Raw genomic sequence first — 19,876 nt, 5'->3', positions numbered from 1 at the left:
CCTCACACTGCTTTCCAACCAGGTCCCCAACTGGGTCCACAGAAGTCCACTGAACATTGTAGGGCTTAGCCTGCCGCTTCATTGCTGCTTTTACCCCATTTCCCCCCATCGGTGATGTGTGTGGTCACCAATCAGAGCGTGCATTTCCATTGAGTCTTAGTCTTGGAAGGGGTTTGCGTTGAGAGAACCTGGTCACTTGCCTTGATGTTTCCTAGGGTCACTGCTTCACTTTTAACGCTTGTTCACTGTGCGGGTCTGGCTGTAGCCCTGCCCTCTGAGCTCCACCTGGTCGGGGTGGCCACAGAGGGAGTCCTGTGTCTTGAGCAATTCCTAAATCATAGTATTTTCCTTTATACTGTGATTTTTTTTTTTCCACTGACATATGCAGGAACCTGACACCCTACACCTTATGCTAGATCCAGAGCTTTGGTGCTGTTCCATGAAAGCAGGTTCTCTGGGTTTTTAGTCCCTCCCCCATGGAACCGAACCTACCTGATTCTGTTTCTGCCAGCCCCAGAACCGGAAGTGAAATGCATTTCCTAAGATCATAATCCAGTTCCAGTTCATTCTCATCTGTATTTTCCCTTCTTTCCATTTTAAATACTATTTTCCATACGTAGATAAAACGAGCATTATATGATTCAGCTTCCTCCCTGTCATTTGTTAGCACTGTGTGAACTGGAGAAGGGATGTACATATATGATTGCCTTATGACACACATATATCTGTATGCAAATTAAGTGGGGAATAAGTCTAAAAATTTTTACATTTCTATTTCCATTCCTCCAATTTCTGGACTCTTGGTGTGATGCTGTAGGATCTGTACTGATCAGCAATTCAGCTCCACCAGCTGCTACTTGAAAACCCTATACAGGGTCTCTGTGAGTCAGAATGAACTCCGGCACTTAACAGTAACAGTAACAATCTCTGGAAAATTAAAATGCCTTGTACTTACTTTCAATTTCACAGAACAAACAATAATATCCAAAGGGTAAAAACCAGGATAGATTTGATATTTTAAAATAATTAAATTTCTTCTTTCATCTTTTGCTTGGGAAATGTTCTTTGAGTAAATCTGAATGATAACATGGAAAGCGCATTCACTAGAATAAGCCAGGCATGTGTTGAGATGACGAAACTACCAGCTGTTCCGTGGGAGAAAGAGGAGGCTTTCTGCTCCCATAAAGATTTACAGCCTCGGAAACCCTGTACAGGGTCGCTATGAGTCGGAACCGACTCCACAGCACATAACAACAACAACATGTTGAGATGACTATATTGTCAAACTAAAGAGTTTCAGCAATAAAAGAAGTTAACATTTTAAATCAGTCCTACTGTGATACTGGATAAGTTTTGGACTGCTAACCACAAGGTTGAAAGTTCAAACCAAACAGCCACTCCTTGGAAACCCTATACAGGGTGTCTATGAGTTGAAACCAACTCGACAGTATTTAACAACGACAACATTGAGATATAAAAATATCGGGGTCTGAGACCGGCTCAGACCACTGCGTGGGTTACTCGAAGGAGAGGCAAGGATTAATTAATCAGATAAGGATTAACAGGCTGATGGCCAGTGACATAGTTTATTGTAGCAATGTGGTTTATATAGGACTTTTAGCATTAGGTCATAGTTATTCTGCCTAGTTACAATGTTTTCTATAGTAACAAGGATATGATTACCCACCAGGATACCAACCAGGATCTGATTACATAAGTATAAGCATTGTTATAGCAACACAGAATCACGCGATTTTATCTCAATTTTAGTTCCCTTTTCCCAGGATTGTCCTAGTTACAATTAACAATAAGTCTCGATCGCTGACATCACCTTAACCAGGTGAAACTTGTCTTCAGGCCAATCATAAGAGCATGAGGGCCATCTCAACCTTCACCATTAGATGGCACCAGTTCTGGCTCCCGACATATAAAGAAATGTATAATAATTCTGTATCTCTTTCTTTCTTTAGGTAAAATGGACCATGGAAGTAATTTGCTATGGACTGACCCTTCCATTGGATGGAGAGACTGTAAAATATTGTGTTGATGTATATACAGATTGGATTATGGCTTTAGTGTTGCCGAAAGATTCTATTCCATTGCCAGTTATTAAAGAGCCTAATCTTTATGTCCAAAATATACTAAAACACCTGCAAAATCTTTTTGTACCAAGGTAAGCTCTACCTGAATATCTGGCCTATCATTAAGATAACAATAAAATATTTGTAAACCTTTTTTATAGTACAGGAGCTGATTTAATTTTTAGTCCTTTGAATAGTCATCCAATTAAATAGTATATTAATAAGAGATTAGATGTTTACTAGTTTTTATCACATTAATTTTAAAAGCTTTGACTTGGCTTTTAAGATCTCAAAGCTGTAACCTCTCCCCCTTCCACTCACATAAAGCTAAATAAACAAACCCAAACATACTTTTGCCTAGCTTATCTCCATTTAAAGCTAACAGTAACTAAACCTTCAACCTTGAATCTTTTCTCTGAGAGAATGAGGATGTTGAACTAAGCAGACCTGAAATTATTATGGACAGGTTTATAGGAGGCCAAAAGATTTTTTCAGAAAGTTTGCTACTGATTATTTCTTGTTTTTGGAGGCAGAGACCTTAAACATCATAAATATAAGATATCTACCTTACCAATGAACTCCTGGTATGATGCTATAGGATAAGCACTGCACTGATAACTACAAGATCAGTGGTTCAAGCCCTCCAGCTGCTCTTCGGAAACCCTGTGCAGTTTTGCTATGAGTCAGAATTGACTCAGTGGCACTTAACAACAACACACCTTACAGGTTCTTAAAACATTGTTGCTAGTTCTGTAAAAATTATACATCATTGTAAAGAATTTGGGAAACCATAGAAAAAAATGGAGAAGTAAGATGTAGTGCTTTACCCATTTGTGAGGATTTCCTATAAGAGCAATACCTGTTTTCAGCTTCCTCTGAAAAGTTCAGTGGGCTTGTCTCCTCTTGGAAAAGTTCTGGTTTGTTAGTTTATGAGGGATTTAGAATCTGTTCGGGATTTAGAATCTCTAAAAAAAAAAAAAAAAAAAGCTTGGTAAAATTTAGCCTTTTAAATTTAGAAGAAAGATTACTTTGGGAACTCTGAATTCAAAAAACCAGTAAGGAGCCCTGGTAGTACAGTGGTTAAAGCACCTGGCTGCCTTGAGACTGGCGGTTCAAACCACCAGGCACTCTGTGGTAGTCAGATGCAGTAGTCAGCTTCTGTAAAAATTTACAGGTTTGGCAATCCTATAGGGCAGATCTGCTCTGTACTGTAGGGTTGTTAGGAATTGGAATCAATTCAACATCAGTGGACTTGATTTTTTAATTTTAATGAAATGCCTACTGTAATCTAACCCCTACTAGATTAATCCAAAACCAGAACCACTGCTGTTGAGTTCATCCAACTCATAGCAAATCATACTGGACAGAGTCGAGTTGCCCTGTCGGGTGTCCCAGCTATCAATATATGAAAGCATACTGCCTCATCTTTCTCCTGCAGAGCGACTGGTGGGTTCTAACAGCCAATTGAGTGCTTAACCACTGTGCTGCAAGGGCTCCTACCATAACAAGATTGTTGTTATTGTTGAGTGCCTTTGAGTCGGTTCCGACTCATAGCAACCCTATATAGGGTTTCCAAGGAGCGGCTGGTGAATTTGAACTGCTGACCTTGCAGTTCAAACCGACCTTGTGGTCTAGTGCATTGTCTCACAACACCACACCAAGTCTAACAAGATTAGCTGCTGGTAATTCTGCATGTGCCCTACTCTTTATCCACACTTGTAAATAAAATATTGCCTTAGGTACTCTTAAAAATCTTCCCCATCATTATCTACCCTTTTGTCTTCCTTTTCCTTTCCCTCTGTCATCTGTACACATACTTAGTCTTGTTGGTTCAACTTAAATTCTGCCTCCTAAGAAGAAACCTTTCTAGGTCCTTGGGTGCTGCAAATGATTCATACTCCTCTACCAACCAAAAAGTTGGTGTTCGAACACACTCTGTGGCACTGTGGAAGAAAGAGCTGGTGATCTGTTTCTGTAAAGATTTTAGTTAAGCACCGGAAACTTGTTATTAATGGTGCTCAAGGAAAAGGAACCAATTAAAGAGAAAATACTGATCTAAAAAAAAAATCAATTTTAACAAGGGTTAAGTTAAAAAGTATTGCTATTAGGGTTTCCAGTTCGTACATGCACAGTTTTATTCCAAACAAAACTTTTTTTTTTAAAACTTTTTATTATGAATCAAGTGAAGGTTTACAGAACAGATCATCAGTTTTAAATTCATCAAATCATATACTTGGCTTCATTACAATGACTGTGATCCCTGCCATGTACCAACAGTTAACAGTATTTACCTCTATTCACTGTAACTCTTTGTCATTCCTCATTGTGTCTTCCCTTACCTTCATCTTTCTTGCTAACCTCCTGCCCTGTTACCTTGTAGTCCATGAATAATTTTCTCTCCTAGATTGTTTCTTTTAGCAAGAAAACCTTTTTTAACTTTTCCCAACATTGATCTCATACAGTATTTGTCATTTTGTGATTGACTATTCTCACTCAGTATAATGTCCTCCAGTTTCATCCATATTGTGAGGTATTTCACAGATTAGTTGTTATTCTTCAACGTTTTATAATATTTAATTGTGTGTATGTACCAAAGTTTGTTCAACCATTCTTCTTTTGATGGACTTTTAGGCTATCTCCATATTTTTGATGTGTCTCTTATACATAGCATCTTTAAGCATCTGCTCCATTGCATGTCCATTCTGCTCTCTCTGTCTCTTGACTGCATTTAATCCATTTACATTCTGTGTAATTATCAATAGGTATGAATTGATTGTTGTTATTTTTCTTTGTATATTTTATTTTTAAAATGTTTTATTGTATAAATTATGTGATATTTTACATAGGAGAACATCATTAGCTTTACATTCATCCTATTGTATATCATTTCATTGCCATGGTTACAATCTGCCTCCCCCCCCTGCGGTCATCAGCACACAGCTCCTCTCCCTCTCTGGGTCTAAAGTCCCCAGCTGCTCCATCTCTCCACATCATCATCTCTGATGTCCACTGCTTCTCTGGGTAGGGTCCCACTTTCTGCTCTTCTCCCTTGATGGTCCCAAGGACCTCCACTCCTAGACTGCAAAGTTAATCACTCCCCTCCTTGCTACAAAACGTCTGCCTTTACATTTCCAACCCTCACAATCAGTCCTGATAACAATTATTCACTATTGTATCACAAGAGACCTATCCACATTTCCTTTCATCGGCCCTGCCTAGACAAATTGGATACTACTCAGTGGAGATTCTACCTTCCTCCACGCCCTCTGGATCTAGGTTCCTTCTTGAAAGCTTGTAAGCCAGTCACTTCTTGTCTTTGTAGCCTCCCCACTTTGGATAGCCAGTGTCCAAGTTGCCCATCCCTGTCTACTCTGTGTATGGAAGGGTGGGAATGATCCTTGCTGTAAAGATTTGTTTCCTCTTTTGAGCTATTGCATTCCATAGGTGTAGGTCAAGTTCATCAAATTATCAGATTACTCTTTTTTTCCTCTTCTTCTAGTTGAGCTCTGATCATGTAGTCATTGACGCCAGGTCAAGTGGGTATTATCTGCAAGTGTGGGTGTTCTTGTGCATATGCCCTCTCTTCTTATCAGCTGGACGCTTCACTCTCCACTCTAGTCCTCTGTGGCTGTGTCACTGAGTCTGGGCCCAAGAGTCCCCAGGTCTTGGCATACTGCTGGCCGACCAGGTCTCCACCTGGGTTCACAGGAGTCTATTGAATGTTGTAGGGCTTAGCTCGCAGCTTCATTGCTGTTTTTCCCTCACTTCCCATTATCGGTGATGAATGTGGTCACCAATTAAAGCGTGTATTCCCATTGAGTCTTAGTCTTGGAAGGGGGTTTGTTCTGAGGGGACCCGACCGCTTGCCTTAATGTCTCCTGGGTGAGCACTTTGCTTGTTCTTGTAGTAATCAGTCGGTCTGCCTATATTGTTTTGTATTTTTCCTGTAGGTCTTCCTTTCAAGAAGTATCTTCTGTTCTTTTAGCTGCTCCAGGCTGGTCTACCTGTCCTTTCAAGTGGAAATTTCCTATCTCTGAAGATTTTGGATGCTGTTCAGGATTCTACCTATAGTCTTATGTAATGCAGAGGTTCCACAGGAAGCCTCCTTCACTGGGCATCTTGTAGTCCTATTTTAGGTATTCCAGTCAGTTATAGGCAGAAGACAGACTTACAAGCATTCTATGGTGATATTTCTGCCTATTCTTTTCTCTCCCCCTCCAGTGTCTATTTTATAATGGTATGCAAGGGAAACCAAGATTCAAAAGACAGCCAAGCATCTTAACATTATTCACCCCCCCTTCCCCATTCTACCCACAAATCAATCCATGTATCCCAGAGCCCTGTTGTTCCAAGATTGTGCATACATCATTCTTTACCTCTGTCCCACTTACCCCATGCAAACCTGCCTAATTGTTTTTCCATGAGCTTTGTTCTCCCATTCCCTTCCCCTTTCTTGTATATTGCCTTCCCCCCCCACCACCCGCCCCAGCACCCAAACTATCCTGTGTCTATTCCCTGCTCTGTACTCCACATTCCTCTCTCTCCCATCCCTCCCCCAACCTCTTTAGTATGGGTTCTTTTTCTTTGTCTTTTACAGTAGTGATCCTATGCAGTAGTATTTCTTCTTTTGTGACTGACTAATTTCACTCAACATAATGTCCTCAAGGTTCATGTAGGTTATGCTATGGCTTGCAGCTTCCTTGTTATTCTTCAAGGTAGCATAATATTCCATTGTGTGTATGTACCACAGTTAGTCTATCCATTCTTCAGTTGATGGGCACTTTGTCTGTATCCATCTTTTTGCTATTGTAAGTAGTGCTGCTATGAACATTGGTGTGCATATATCTACTCATGTTATGGCTCATATTTCTTGTGGGTAAATACCAAGTAGAGGAATTGCTGGGTCATCAGGTATTTCTATTTCCAAACCTTCTGAGGAAGCGCCATATTGCTTTCCAGAGTGGTTGGACCATTTTGCAGTCCCACCAGCAATGCAGGAGCGTCCTAGTCTATCCACATCCCCGCCAGCAATTATTGTCCTCAACTTTTTTGATCTTTGCTGTTACTGCTGGTGTGAGATGATATCTCATTATTGTTTTGATTTGCATCTCTCTGATGTCTAGTGATTGTGAACATTTCTTCATATGTTTGTTAGCTGCATGTATCTCCTCCTTGGTGAAGTGTCTGTTCATGCTCTGTGCCCATTTTTTAATTGGGTTATTTGTCTTTTTTTTGTAGAGGTATTGTAGTTTCCTATATATTTTAGAAATTAGTCCCTTGTCTGATGTGTCATTGCAAAAGACTTTTTCCCATTTTGTGGGTTCCCTTTTTACTCTTCTGGTGAAGTCTTCTGATGCACATAAGTTTTTAATTTTTAGTATGTCCCACTCATCTATTTTGTCTGCTTTTGTTTATGGAGTTTTCAAAATGTTTTGTAGTCTGTGTATTCCCTGAATTCGTGCCCTCACACTTGTCCCTATTGTTCATTGATAATTTCATTCATAATTTTGGGATTCACATTTAGGTCTTTATTCCATGTTAAGTTGGTTTTAGTATAAGGTGTAGGGTAAAGGTTTTGTTTCAGTCTTTTGTATATCGCTTTCTAGTTCTGCCAGCACCGTCTGTTGAAGAGACTATCACCCACCTCCCCATGCGATATATTTAGGTGTTTTGTCAAAAATCAGTTGTCTGTACGTTGTTGTTAAGTGCCTTCGAGTCAATTCCGACCCATAGCGACCCTATATAGCGCTTCCAAGGAGCAGCTGGTGAGCTTGAACCACCGACCTTGCAGTTCAAACGACAGTCTGATTAGCCAACAGTGCCACACCAGGCTATATGTAGATGGGTTAATTTTGGGATTGTTGATTCTGTTCCATTGATCTCTGTATCTTTCATTGTACCATTACCAAACTGTTTTGACCACTGTAGCCGTGTAGTAAATTTTGAAGTCAGGGAGTGAGACGTTTCCAACCTTATTCGTCTTCTTAAGCAGTGCTTTGCGTATCCTGGGTCTCTTTCCATTGTTGTTGTTGTTGTTAAGTGCCATCGAGTCGGTTCTGACCCATAGTGACCCTGTACAGGGTTTCCGAGGGTGTAAATCCTTACAGGAGTAGAAAGCCTCATCTTTCTCCCACGAAGCGGCTGGTAGTTTCGAACCGCTGACCTTAAGGTTCGCAGCCCGATTCGTAACCACTACGCTACCAGAGCTCCTTTCCATACAAAGTTTACAATTGTTTTTTCCATCTCTTTCAAGAATGTTGTTGGAATCTGGATTGGTATTGCATTATATGTGTAAATTGCTTTGGGCAGTATTGACATTTTCGTCATGTTAAGTCTTCCTCTCCAGGAGCATGGTACATTCTTCCATTTTTGTAGGTCTCTTTTGGTTTCTTGTAGTAGTGCCTTGGAGTTTTCTTTATATAAGTCCTTTGTTTCTCTGGTTACATTTATACCTAGATATTTCATCCATTGGGTGGCTATTGGAAATGGTATTGCTTTCCTAATGTCCTTGTCAATGGTGTTGTTTTTGGTATAGAGGAATCCAGCTGATTTTTGCATGTTGATCTTATATCCTGCCACTTTGCTGAATCTTCCAATGAAGTCTAGTAGCTTTTTTACTGAGTCTTTGGGTGTGTGTATTTTTTGTGGTGTTGGTTTCTTTGCCATATAATTAATTTTATGTGTTGAATTCATTTTATTGTCTGTGCAGACTATCTTTTGATTTTCATTTCTTTTGTGTTATTGCTTACTAAATTTTGCTCATTTTCCACTTTCATTACTTTTGATGTGCAGGTATATTAGTTTTTTTTAAAGGTTACCCTGTAATTTATTGACTTTTTCCTCTATGTAATACATTCTGTTTTTATCTTGAAATCTGACTTTCTTGCCTTTTGGAAGTTCTGTATCTACACTATTCCCTCATCTTGCTTTTTATAGTTGACTTCCTTATAAATTGTTATTTCTGGTTCCTTATTTTCAGCCTTGTAGGTTTCTCTTACTATACATAATTTTATATGTGGGTTAATGTGCTGGACTGCAAAATTGTTTGAACCGCAACGTTGGCGGTTCAGGCTCACCAGCCATTTCTTGAAACTGTATGCTGGGTCACTATGGGTTGGAACCGACTTGACAGCACTTAACAACATATCTGGGTTTCGAGTCCTAGTGTGGTACCGTAGGATAAGCCCTTGACCTCAAGGTTGGTTTGAACTGCAAGTTTGGCAGTTCAAACTTACCAGTTGTTCCTCGGAAACCCTATACAGGATTGCTATGGCTTGGAACTGACTCGATGGCACGTAACAGCAATAACAACAACATATTTTGATTGAGTTTTGAATGGTGGTAGTGATGTATGGTATTCTCAGGTTGTTGTCTACTGTTGATGGTTCTCACTCAAAAGAATACCCTTTAGCATTTTTAAAAAATTGGTCTGGTCATTTCAAATTCCTTTCATTTCTATTTTATCTGGAAACATCTTAATTTCGCTGTTGTAGTTGAGGGACAGTTTTGTGGGTATGTAATTCTTGGTTGGCAATTTTTTTCTTTCAAAGTTTTGTATATGGTATCCCGTTACCTTTTTGTATGCATGGTTTCTGCTGAGAAATCAGATTAGTCATATTGGTTCTTCTTTGTAAGTAACTTTTTGTATTTCCTGATTTGCTATCAGGATTCTTGTGTTTGATTTTGGAAACTTTGATTACGATACATCTTGGTGATTTCTTTTTGGATCTTTCCTGTTTAGGATTTGTTCAGCTTCTTGTTTGTTTATCTTCTTGTCTTTCATGATGTTAGGGAAGTTTTCCTCCAACAATTTTTGACAGTTTTTTCTGTGTTTTGTTTTTTTGAAGCTTTTATTGTGAATTAAGTAATAGTTTACATGGGATAACATCGGTTTTGCACTCATTCTGTTGTATTTTATTTCACTGCAATGATTACAATCTCCTCCATGCATCATCACTTAATAGTATTTGCTTCTGTTGCCTATGTTTTATTTGTTTTTGTTTTATGTACACAGAAACACTCAGGAATATATAATCATTTAAACAACCAAACAACATTCTGCAAGCCTGCCACCAGCACGCAGCCTTTCTCTTTCCATGAGTCTAGAGTCATCCTCAGCTGCTTTATCTCTCCATGTCCTCATCTCTGCCTCTATCTCTGGTGATGCCACTTTTTTTGTTAGTTCTCTGTGCTTTTCTCTGTGCTTTTTATTGTCTCTTCCTTTTCGAAAATTCCAGTCACCCTTAAGTTGTTCTTCTTCATAGTGTTCAACATAGTCTTATTTCGATTTTTTCATTCTTTTTCTGATTTTTCTTCCAGCATACTAGTATTGAGATTCTCTTCCAGCTTACTCATTTAAGCTTCCATTGTTTTGAATCTACTCCTTTGCCTTTTCAATGTTTTATCCATTTCTGAAACCTTAGTATCAATTTTCTGGATTTCAAATTGCAGGTTTTGTTTTGTTTCAAAATTTGCATTTATTTTGTCTGCTTGTTCTTTTATTAGTTTTTTTCCCCTGAATTCTTCTAAAATTTTTTCTGTGTTCTCCTTGCTTTCTTTGATCTTCCTGTCAGTCCTTTGAAGGTACCTAAACATCATTCTTGTGAAGTCTTTTCCAGTAAGTTCCATTACCTTTTCTTCTTGAGAAATGTTTACTGACTCTCTAAATGTTGGTCATTTGTTTGAGACATTCTCTCTTGTTTCTTCTTGTGAATCTTGTCTCCAGGACATTGTGAGGTTTTTGTATTTGTGTGTTGATAATTGTGTGTTGATGTGTTCTTAGGCTCTTACCAGCTGTTTCCTGAGGATGCAGTTAGAGAATAGAAGTGTGTTCACTCTTCTTGTTTGCCGCACGATTACCTCAGTGTAGGGTGCGTTTGGCTGGTCTTGGCTACTGTCTATTGTTGATTAGGTGGTATTGGAGCTGGTATGGCTCTTGCCTAGTCGGTGGAGCTCCAGAGGGTTGTATGGACAAGGTTGCTGTCTCCTGTCAGGTGTGAAAGAGGAAAACCCTCCCATACACACAAGAAAACAAAATAGAATAAGCAAACAAGGAGCTAACAATGAAAAGAGAAAATAATAAAGGGAAAAAAGAAATTAAAACAGGCAGTAACCAGGATAAAAGAATATAATAACTACAAAGACTAAACTTAAACAGGGAAATGGAGCTATAAAAGAGAAAAAAGGTAGAAAAAAAATTTAGAAAAAGAAAGAAGAGGGAAGATGAAAAGAGAATGAATAGAGAGTAGTAAAGAAAGATCAAAAGGGAAACAAAGAGGAGAAATTAGAAACAGAAGAAAAGACGGGAAAATAGAAGCAGAGATAGAAAGGACAACATACAAGGGACTGGAAAGAGAAGGAGGAGAAAGAATAAACAAAGCAGTGAAACAATAAAAGGAAAAACAGAAAAACAGTGCAGTTGTTGGACTCGGGATAGAGAAAACTCTGGAGGAATCCTGTAAACCACAGCGCTCACGAGGTGGGTGTGGAAGATTTGTGACAGCAGAGTTCCAGACCCTAAAGGGAGTTCCTGTCGGCTTCTGTATTACCTATGCTAAGTTCAGAAATCTAGAAGTATTTCGTGGAGGCCCTTCATCGAACTGGTTTCAGTGTCTGTTAGGACCACAGGGCAAGCTGGGGGCAGGGTAACTGGCGGCTCTGCAGGGTCTGGAGTTAAACCCACTTGAATCTAGGCACCAAAGCAGCACAGCCGGTCTTGCAACTGGCATGGCTCCCAACCACGTGCCTCCCAACTCCTGGAGAGCAAAATCCGCACTAGGGATGAATGAGGTTGGGAGCCAGCCACACTTATAGTCACCAGGGGAGCCTAGGGAAAAAGAAGTAATTGCACCTTTTCCATTGTCCACCTGAACCAGTTCTGCCAGGCACCATCTGTTGCCAAAGTTGCTTACAGGATGATCACATTACATCACCAGTCAGTTTCCCTCTCTCACTGTCCCTGCTCAGCTTTGCCTCCCAGCAAGCACTCAGTCCGCTTCTCTAAACTTTCCTCTGAAGTTCAGGGTTTCATGATTTTCATCTGTGTTGGTTTCATTTGCTCTCTTGTATCTTTGTTATACAGGGTCTGGGTGGTGCTTCTCCCTAGTCCGCCATCTTGCCGAAAGTCCTCACAAAGCATGTCTAATTAAACTTGTCTCTGAAGTCAATGGATGGCTGCAGACAAGATTTCTGTGTGATCCACTTGTACTTGTCTTAGTTTTGTTAGGGTTATCCTTTAAAGAAAAGGTTTTCAAAGACATTTTGCTTGTCTGGTTCAATTCAAGGCATAGAGTTCAGCTCAGAAGGTCATGAATGAGAATGTTCATGAAGGCTTATTATGAAAAACTTTTAACAAAATGAAAAACTGCATTGATGAGAAAAAAGAAAGTTGTGCCAAGGAATTTTTTCCATCATGACAGTGTACCTGCTCATTCTTTGAGGATAGGAGGGGCTGTTCTATGAGAATTTCATTGGGAATCCTTACCCCATCCACCCTACAGACCCAATCTTACCCCTTCAAACTTCTTTTTGTTTCCCATACTGAAGAAACATTGAAAAGGAACACAGTTTGAATCCCTTGAGGATTCCAAAACTACTTTTTTAATATGGCATTAAACCCTTCAGGGAAGGATCAGAGAAATGGGAAGACTGTTTTCAGAAATGTTTATATAGATCTAGATGGAGATTTTGTTGAAAAACAATAGCTTCACATTTTGATAACTTTGTTTAATAAAGGTTTTTATAATTTTGGAGCAATACTTTTTTTACTTACCCTTGTGTATACATTTAAAAAAATTATATTTAGAACTCAATTCTACTCTAACACATGGGTTTATCATGAGTTGAGGGTGAATCAAGGGCATCTCAAAACAACAACAACAAAATGGAGAATCTTGCCTGATGATTTAGACCTTCAACGATCACACTTTCTCTGAACCTGTATATGGTACTTTTGTATCATTTCTATATTTCTTCACTGTTTCATTTCTTCTTTAAATTGTGGGGACAGGGACTGGGTTGATAGATTTTTTTGTCTCTACAGTATTTGGTGCAGAGCTGGTAGTACCTTAGGTCTGAATTTAATGCTTGTTGCTGGTCATTCTTGGGCTGTGATTTGGACCTTTGTTACTGTCTTCAACCCTAGCCGCAACATTTTGATCTTTTTTATAGATTGATTTTCTCAATAAGATTTCATTGGGAAAAAAAAATGGTCCTGCAGACTAAAGAGAGTTCTTGGTGTAGGGTATCTTGGGAACCTTTGGAGCCTCCATTTTGGTTGAAGATGACTTTTTTACTAGAGTAGCAACAACAAGAGCTCTTTTCTGAGATAATCTACACACTCATTCTTTCTGGGGCTCTGTTAGGATATTCCACTGGACTTGTAGGTCTTTTCTAGTGGACATTAATTTCAGAGAATCTTGTGAGCACCATGAAATCACATGCAGAATCCTTGTGAAAGTGTGTTTGAACATATTAAAAAAGATCACAAAGGCCATTCTGCTTCAGTGTGGGCAGCAGGAGTGGCTGTGGCCGCTCCTTCATTTTGCAGAAACCTATGTGCTTTGTTATGTGCCCAGGTTCATTTGATTCAGAGAAAATCTAGAGGGGAAGCCTGTGTTCCCATTTTCCGCTTTCCAGGTTCTGGGAGTGGGAGATTGAGATCTCAGAATGCTGAACTGTGCAGTGGGGAAGAAACTTCAGCGGAAAAGCCTGCCTCTAGCCCTGTCTGCTGACACTGATAGGGAGCTGTGTCAAAGTCACTACTTGCTCCATCCCTAAATTGCTTGTCCTTAAGCTGTTGCCTTCTGCCCTCAAGACTTGTCAGTGATATCATTCTGTCTGCTTCAGGCAGGAACAGTGTTCCAGTCAAATCCGACTATGCTTACATGTCCTTCGAGCCATCCAGAAACTGGCCCGTGAGTCATCCATCATGGCCCGAGAAACCTGGGAAGTCTTACTGTTGTTTCTTCTGCAGATTAATGACATACTTCTGGCTCCACCAACTATTCAAGGTTTGGTTTTTTTTCTAATTTATTTCTGAGTTCCAGATACTTTAAAATTCAATGAGTGAAGATTCATTGAGGATTTAAATTTGGCATGACAATTGACAAACCAAGGTTAACAGTTCTTAGATTGGGAATCTTCAAAGATGCAATTGATTTCAGCACTAATGAAGCGATATTACCTTCAATAATGATTTTGCTAACGTCATTGTTTTTAAATGTCATTGAGTTGCTTACACCTCATAGTGACCCTGTATAGGGTTTCCAAGGAGTGGCTAGCAAGTTTGAACTACCGACTTTGCAGTTAGCAGTCCATTGCTTATCCTACAAGTGCCACACCAGGACTCTAAGCAAAGGATATTGCTGTTAAGTGCCATCGAGTTGGTGTTGACCCATAGCGACCCTGTGTAGTATTTTCAAAGAGCAGCTGGTGAGCTTGAACCTCTAACCTTGTGGTTCAAACTGACTTTACAGTCCAGCACATTAACTAACCTACAGTGCCACACCAGATGATAGGCTCTTTCAAAAAATGATGGCCTCGTAAAAGGGGACAGGGGATGATACATCTTAACAATTAATTAATGAATAGCTGTTACCCTTGAAAACTGTAGTATGAGTGATTGATCTACCCATATCTTCTCCTAAGAATGAAAGAAGAGAGGGTTTCTCAGTAAAAGCAGCTAAGAGAAAGTGACTTTCTTCCTTTAGTTTTTGAAAATCAAGTGGAGAGAAACTGAAATGTGAGAACATGGAATTAGATAAGGAAATTGCCAATCTAGTCTGGCCATCAAGATTTCTTAGTTTTGGGAATGGGAATCTGGATGGAAAGAAAACTAATAGCATGATTTTCTATACCGATTACCTTCCAATTATTATTGTTCTTGTGGCAAGAACTTGAGAAGAAGTCAGGGTATGGTTTAGCAAGAGGCCACTCCCAGAGATGGCTATTGGACAGGGCTGGGCAGAGGACAGTCACAGATGGCAATAGAAAGGTGCAGGAGAACTAGCTAATGTTGTTGTGAAATGCCGTTGAGTAGGTTCCAACCCATAGTGACCCTATGTAGGGTTTCTGAGGAGCATCTGGTAAGCTTGAACTTCTGACTTTGCAGTTCAAACTAACTTTGCAGTCCAGCACATGAACCCACAGCACCAAACAGGAGCAGTTAAGTTAATGCACATTTGATAATTGCAGTAACAGTTGCTTATCTTGTATATTAGGAGAGCTTGTGTAACCACTATTGAAATTAGAGCCTGTAGATAATGTACCTGCTTACAAGGGAGTTATCAACATAGAGTCTGAAAACTTTACAGCAACAGCAGATGTTTCATTCAACAAAGGAAGAAGTCTCCAGTGTCTTAAAGTGCTTATTTAAAAGTATGACAGTATGCCAGTTATTAACTAGCCATAAATAACTTCAGTTTTATAAAACTTTTGAACTGCATTCTAGAAGTCCTTGTTTATATGTTTTAGCATGGTCCTGGTGTGGCACTGGACTGCTTACAACAAGGTTGGTAGTTCAAATTCACCAGCTACTCCTTGGAAATTGTATATAGGGTTGCTATGAGTCGGAGTCAGTTCGACGGGCACTTAACAACAGCATGCAGATGATAACTTCATATTCTGGTTCCAAGTTCTCTTGTTGCTTATTCTTCTGTGTCTCCTTTTCACTAACATATATGTGAATGTGCTTGCTCTTACAGACAGATTCCATGTCCAGGGAAACATCTAAAAGGTTTCCTGGCATTTTAGTGTTGGAAGGGACCCCATAATAGGAGTCCCCTGTGTGGTATTGCTAAGAGCTACCAGCTCTATACCTCATGTGTCCCATGCCAAGGATCTCTGCATCAGTTCATCCCCTTCTGGGACTTTTTGTTTTTACCCATTCGAAAACTTTGTTTTTACTCATTCGAAATATGCATGCTTACAACTACCTACTGGCCCGAATTTTGCCTTTTGGAGCAATGCTGTCTAGTAAAGACCACTACTATTGTTCTTCCTAGTTTTAAGCATTAGAACAGAACAGCCGCTCTATTTTCATTGCTCTTGCCTAGCACCTGTCCTTTTGCTCCCTTCTTTGCACCTCCTTTCATTGAAGAATGGTTTTCAAACAGCTGAAGCATTGTATAACAACGTTTGCAGGTTGAAAGACCTGCATGCCTTCATGAACTTGGGCAATGTACTTAAACCTCCTGAACTTTACTTTAATCATCATCAAAATGGGTATAATTTGATAATTTGTCATTGTTGTTGTTGGTTTAGTCATTGTTGTTTAGTTGATTCTGACTAAACAGGTAAGAATAAATAGGGTATAAGGTTTCTGAGGAGTGGCTGGTGGGTTTGAACCACCAGCTTTGTGGTTAACAGTTCAGTGCTAATCCTACAGTGCCACTCCAGGACTCCATATTCAGTAATATCATGGTATTACCATAATTGATAATGACATAATTGGTATTATCAATAATAGGTATTGATCTGTCCAGCATATTAATGTGAGGATTGTGTGAGGTCCCGTGTATGGAAGTCTCAGCATAGAAATTGACTATATAGTGGGCACTCAATTCTTCCTCTTTCCCTTACATGCCCTTCCACCCCTTGCTGGAAGATTACAATCTTCAATAAGAGCTGAGCAGGGCAACTTGAAAACTTTGAAAGCAATCATTTATTCTTACATCCACAATTTCCTTTATAAGCATGGTTTCTTGTTTTTACTATTAAATGGTTATTTGAAAGTCAAAACTTAAAGTTGCATGTATTTTAATGTTTTGACCAACTCTCCTAAGTGAATTAAGGTTCACCTTTTAAAATTAGTATACCAAAGATATGTTTTCTTTTTGTTGACAAGGTGGTATTGCTGAGAATCTAGCAGAGAAGTTGATTGGTGTTCTCTTTGAGGTTTGGTTGCTAGCTTGTACTCGGTGCTTCCCAACACCTCCTTACTGGAAAACAGCCAAGGAGATGGTGGCTAACTGGAGGCACCATCCAGCAGTGGTGGAGCAGTGGAGCAAGGTCATCTGTGCCCTCACCTCAAGGTCAGTTATCGTCCTTGGCTTGCCCTTCTTCTTCCATCTAATCTCAGGTAGCTTTCTCTGTGTTCTATGTTTTCTATGATTCAGGAAATAACATTGAACAAAGTTTGTGTCTGTTATAACGAGTACTTTAGATATCAAAGAGTTGGAACACTTTTTATAGCAGTTTGGCTAAGTGCCTATCGAATCTAAAACCTTTTTCAGAGTAAGCACATATCTTTAAGAAGCCGGTAAATTCTGCACCCTTCCACTTAAAAATCCCACTCTTAATTCTGATTGTTGAAACATATTTGTTCATTATTACAAACAAAACAAATTAACAACACACAAAGGTATAATGAAAAAACTTAAGCTCACCAGAAATCCTACAATATTATATTTACATAATAATTTTACAAAAATGGGACCATACTTTATAATCAAAGTAGGCAGTTATTTATTATAATAATTTTGGCCTTTTGTTTTGTTTTATTTTACTATTTACATGTGTTAACCATCAATATACCACCAATAAATTGTTAGGTTTTATTTTTTTCAGACTTGATTTTTTCATTTCAATCCTAAATATTTTAATGGGTAACTCTAAAAGGATTCTTTTAAAAACATAATCATAATACCATTACCAAACCAAAACAAAGTTACAATTCCTAAATATCAGATATCTTTGCTGCTGTTGTTGTGTGCCGTTGAGTCTATTCCAACCCATAGTGACCCTATATAGGGTTTCTAAAAGTGGCTGGTGGGTGTGAACTGCCAGCCTTGCAGTTAGCAGTCCAGTGCTGATCCGACAGCACTAAGCCAGGGCTCATCAGTTATCTAGCTATGCTCAAATTTTCCCATACGTTTTAAAATTTGTTGTATAGTTGGTTCCTTTAAAGTGGAATACTGACAAGTTTCATTGCATTTAATTAGCATGTTTCTTAAGTCTGGTTTAAACTATGGGTTCCTGCTCTCATTTTTATTCTTTGAGTTTTTCTTATTAAAGAATCAGAGTTGATTGTCCCATGGGGTGTCCACATTGTGGATTTTTCTGCTAATATCCCTCTGTGTTATATACACATTCCCTGTCTCTTGTAAATTGAGAGTGAGGTCTAGAGACGTGCTGTAATTCAGGTTTTTGTGGAGAGTGGGTGGAAACAAATACTTCACACATATTATTTTAGGTAGTATTGTATTATCAGGAGGTAGATTGATGTCTTTGGGAGTAAATAAAATATTTATATCTTTGACATTATGTAAACTAGAAAGTAAAGATTAATAGTATATTTGTTCTGGTATCTCATGGTGAACTTTAATATTGTAAATTAATTTTCAAATAGCATGTGCTTTTTATCTTGTTTATATGTAGTAGCAGTATGTATTTAAACTTGTGAGAGCTAGAACTCAGTGGGTTTGCCTTATTTTTCCAGGCCTGGCAAGTTGTCCGCCTTTCACAAGAGTGAAGTCACCACTTTTCTATCACTTTCTACTTAGTGGAAAATAGTTGAGTTCTCCTTTTCTGACAGTTTTGCACCTGACACAGGTTTTGGATTTTGCAAGGTTCTTTAGTAGAAAATTTGAAAAATGTAGGCAGGAAATAACCATTGTGTATCAGTACTAACATTAGCATTGCACTTCTTTTCACCTCTTGGTTCTCTTTACTAAAAGCACAATTTAAGATTATATAATATTATTAATTTACCTTTAATAATTTCATGTCCTACGCCCTTTTTTCCAATTCTTAAATTGCTTTGGGGATCATATTTTTAATGACTTTATAGTTTTTTCTTATATAAATGGTCTGTAATTCATTTAATAATTTCCAGTTTTTAAAATTTATATTGTTTCCAATGTTTTACTTTAAAAATATTGTTGATATAAGAATTATTTTTGCAATTTTTATAAAAAGTATTATTGTTATAACATGTAATTCCTAGATGTAAGATAATTGGGTCTAAGGGCTTTGAACAGCTTTAATATTTAAAATAATAAAGTAATTGAATAGTTGAATTAAAAGAAAAAAGTTGTTGAGAATACACAGTACAACATGCACTGATTTGACCATTTCTATGTTTACAGTTCAGTGACTATATTTTTCAAGTTGTTCATCCATTCCCACCCTCCTTGTCTGAGTTGTTCCTACCTCATTAACATAAACTCATTACCCCATAAGGTTCCTATGTGATCTTTCAAGTTGCTCTTGTTACTTTGATCCCACTGTTGTTGTTGTTAAGTGCTGTTGAGTTGGTTCCTACCCATAACGACTCTGTATAGGGTTTCCGACGAGTAGCTGGTGAGCTTGAACTGCCAACCTTGACTTTCAAGGCGACTTTATAGTCCAGTGCATTAACCCACAGTACCACACCAGGACTCTCATTATAGTGTTCTTAAAAGTACATAATGCTCAAGACCGACTTTTGTTTGACTGAACTTTAGTTAAGCTGAACTATTGTTTGGTTTTAAGAAAACATCAGAGGGATATTTTTGGTTTAAATTATAAAGATTGTATCAGGAAAATGGTTTCAGGGGTTCGCCCAGCCCTCTTGGCTCCAAAAAGTCTGAAATGCGTATGTACCTTAGATGACTACTTGCAATCTTGTAAGACCCCAGGTATTCTTAACTAGAAGCTCAAAGCACTAAACACATTATTAGCCCAGCTAACTAGGATTTCCCTTAAAACCATGCCCCTAAACCTCCAAATCAAGAACCAAATCCCATGATGTTTTTGGTTGTACATAAGCATTAGCAGGTACTCTTTTCTCTCTTTGGCTGTCATTTTAAAGCACT

At 38.7% G+C, this 19,876-nt stretch overlaps 1 protein-coding gene across 1 annotated transcript in view; it reads left to right on the top strand.

The window, feature by feature from the left end:
- RALGAPB (Ral GTPase activating protein, beta subunit (non-catalytic)) overlaps positions 1–19,876 on the top strand; it is a 137,172-nt gene that overhangs the window by 24,570 nt on the left and 92,726 nt on the right. The window contains exons 2-4 of the mRNA XM_006876640.1: positions 1,971–2,173; positions 13,929–14,092; positions 16,927–17,113. Of these exons, the coding sequence (XP_006876702.1) occupies positions 1,971–2,173; positions 13,929–14,092; positions 16,927–17,113 (554 nt within the window). The remainder of the gene's footprint in view (positions 1–1,970; positions 2,174–13,928; positions 14,093–16,926; positions 17,114–19,876) is intronic.

The sequence above is a fragment of the Chrysochloris asiatica genome, unplaced genomic scaffold (assembly GCF_000296735.1).
Source record: "Chrysochloris asiatica unplaced genomic scaffold, ChrAsi1.0 scaffold00403, whole genome shotgun sequence".
NCBI classification, from domain to species: domain Eukaryota; kingdom Metazoa; phylum Chordata; class Mammalia; order Afrosoricida; family Chrysochloridae; genus Chrysochloris; species Chrysochloris asiatica.
The sequence above is the reverse complement of the archived record's forward strand: the minus strand, read 5'-3'. Positions and strand labels throughout refer to the sequence as shown.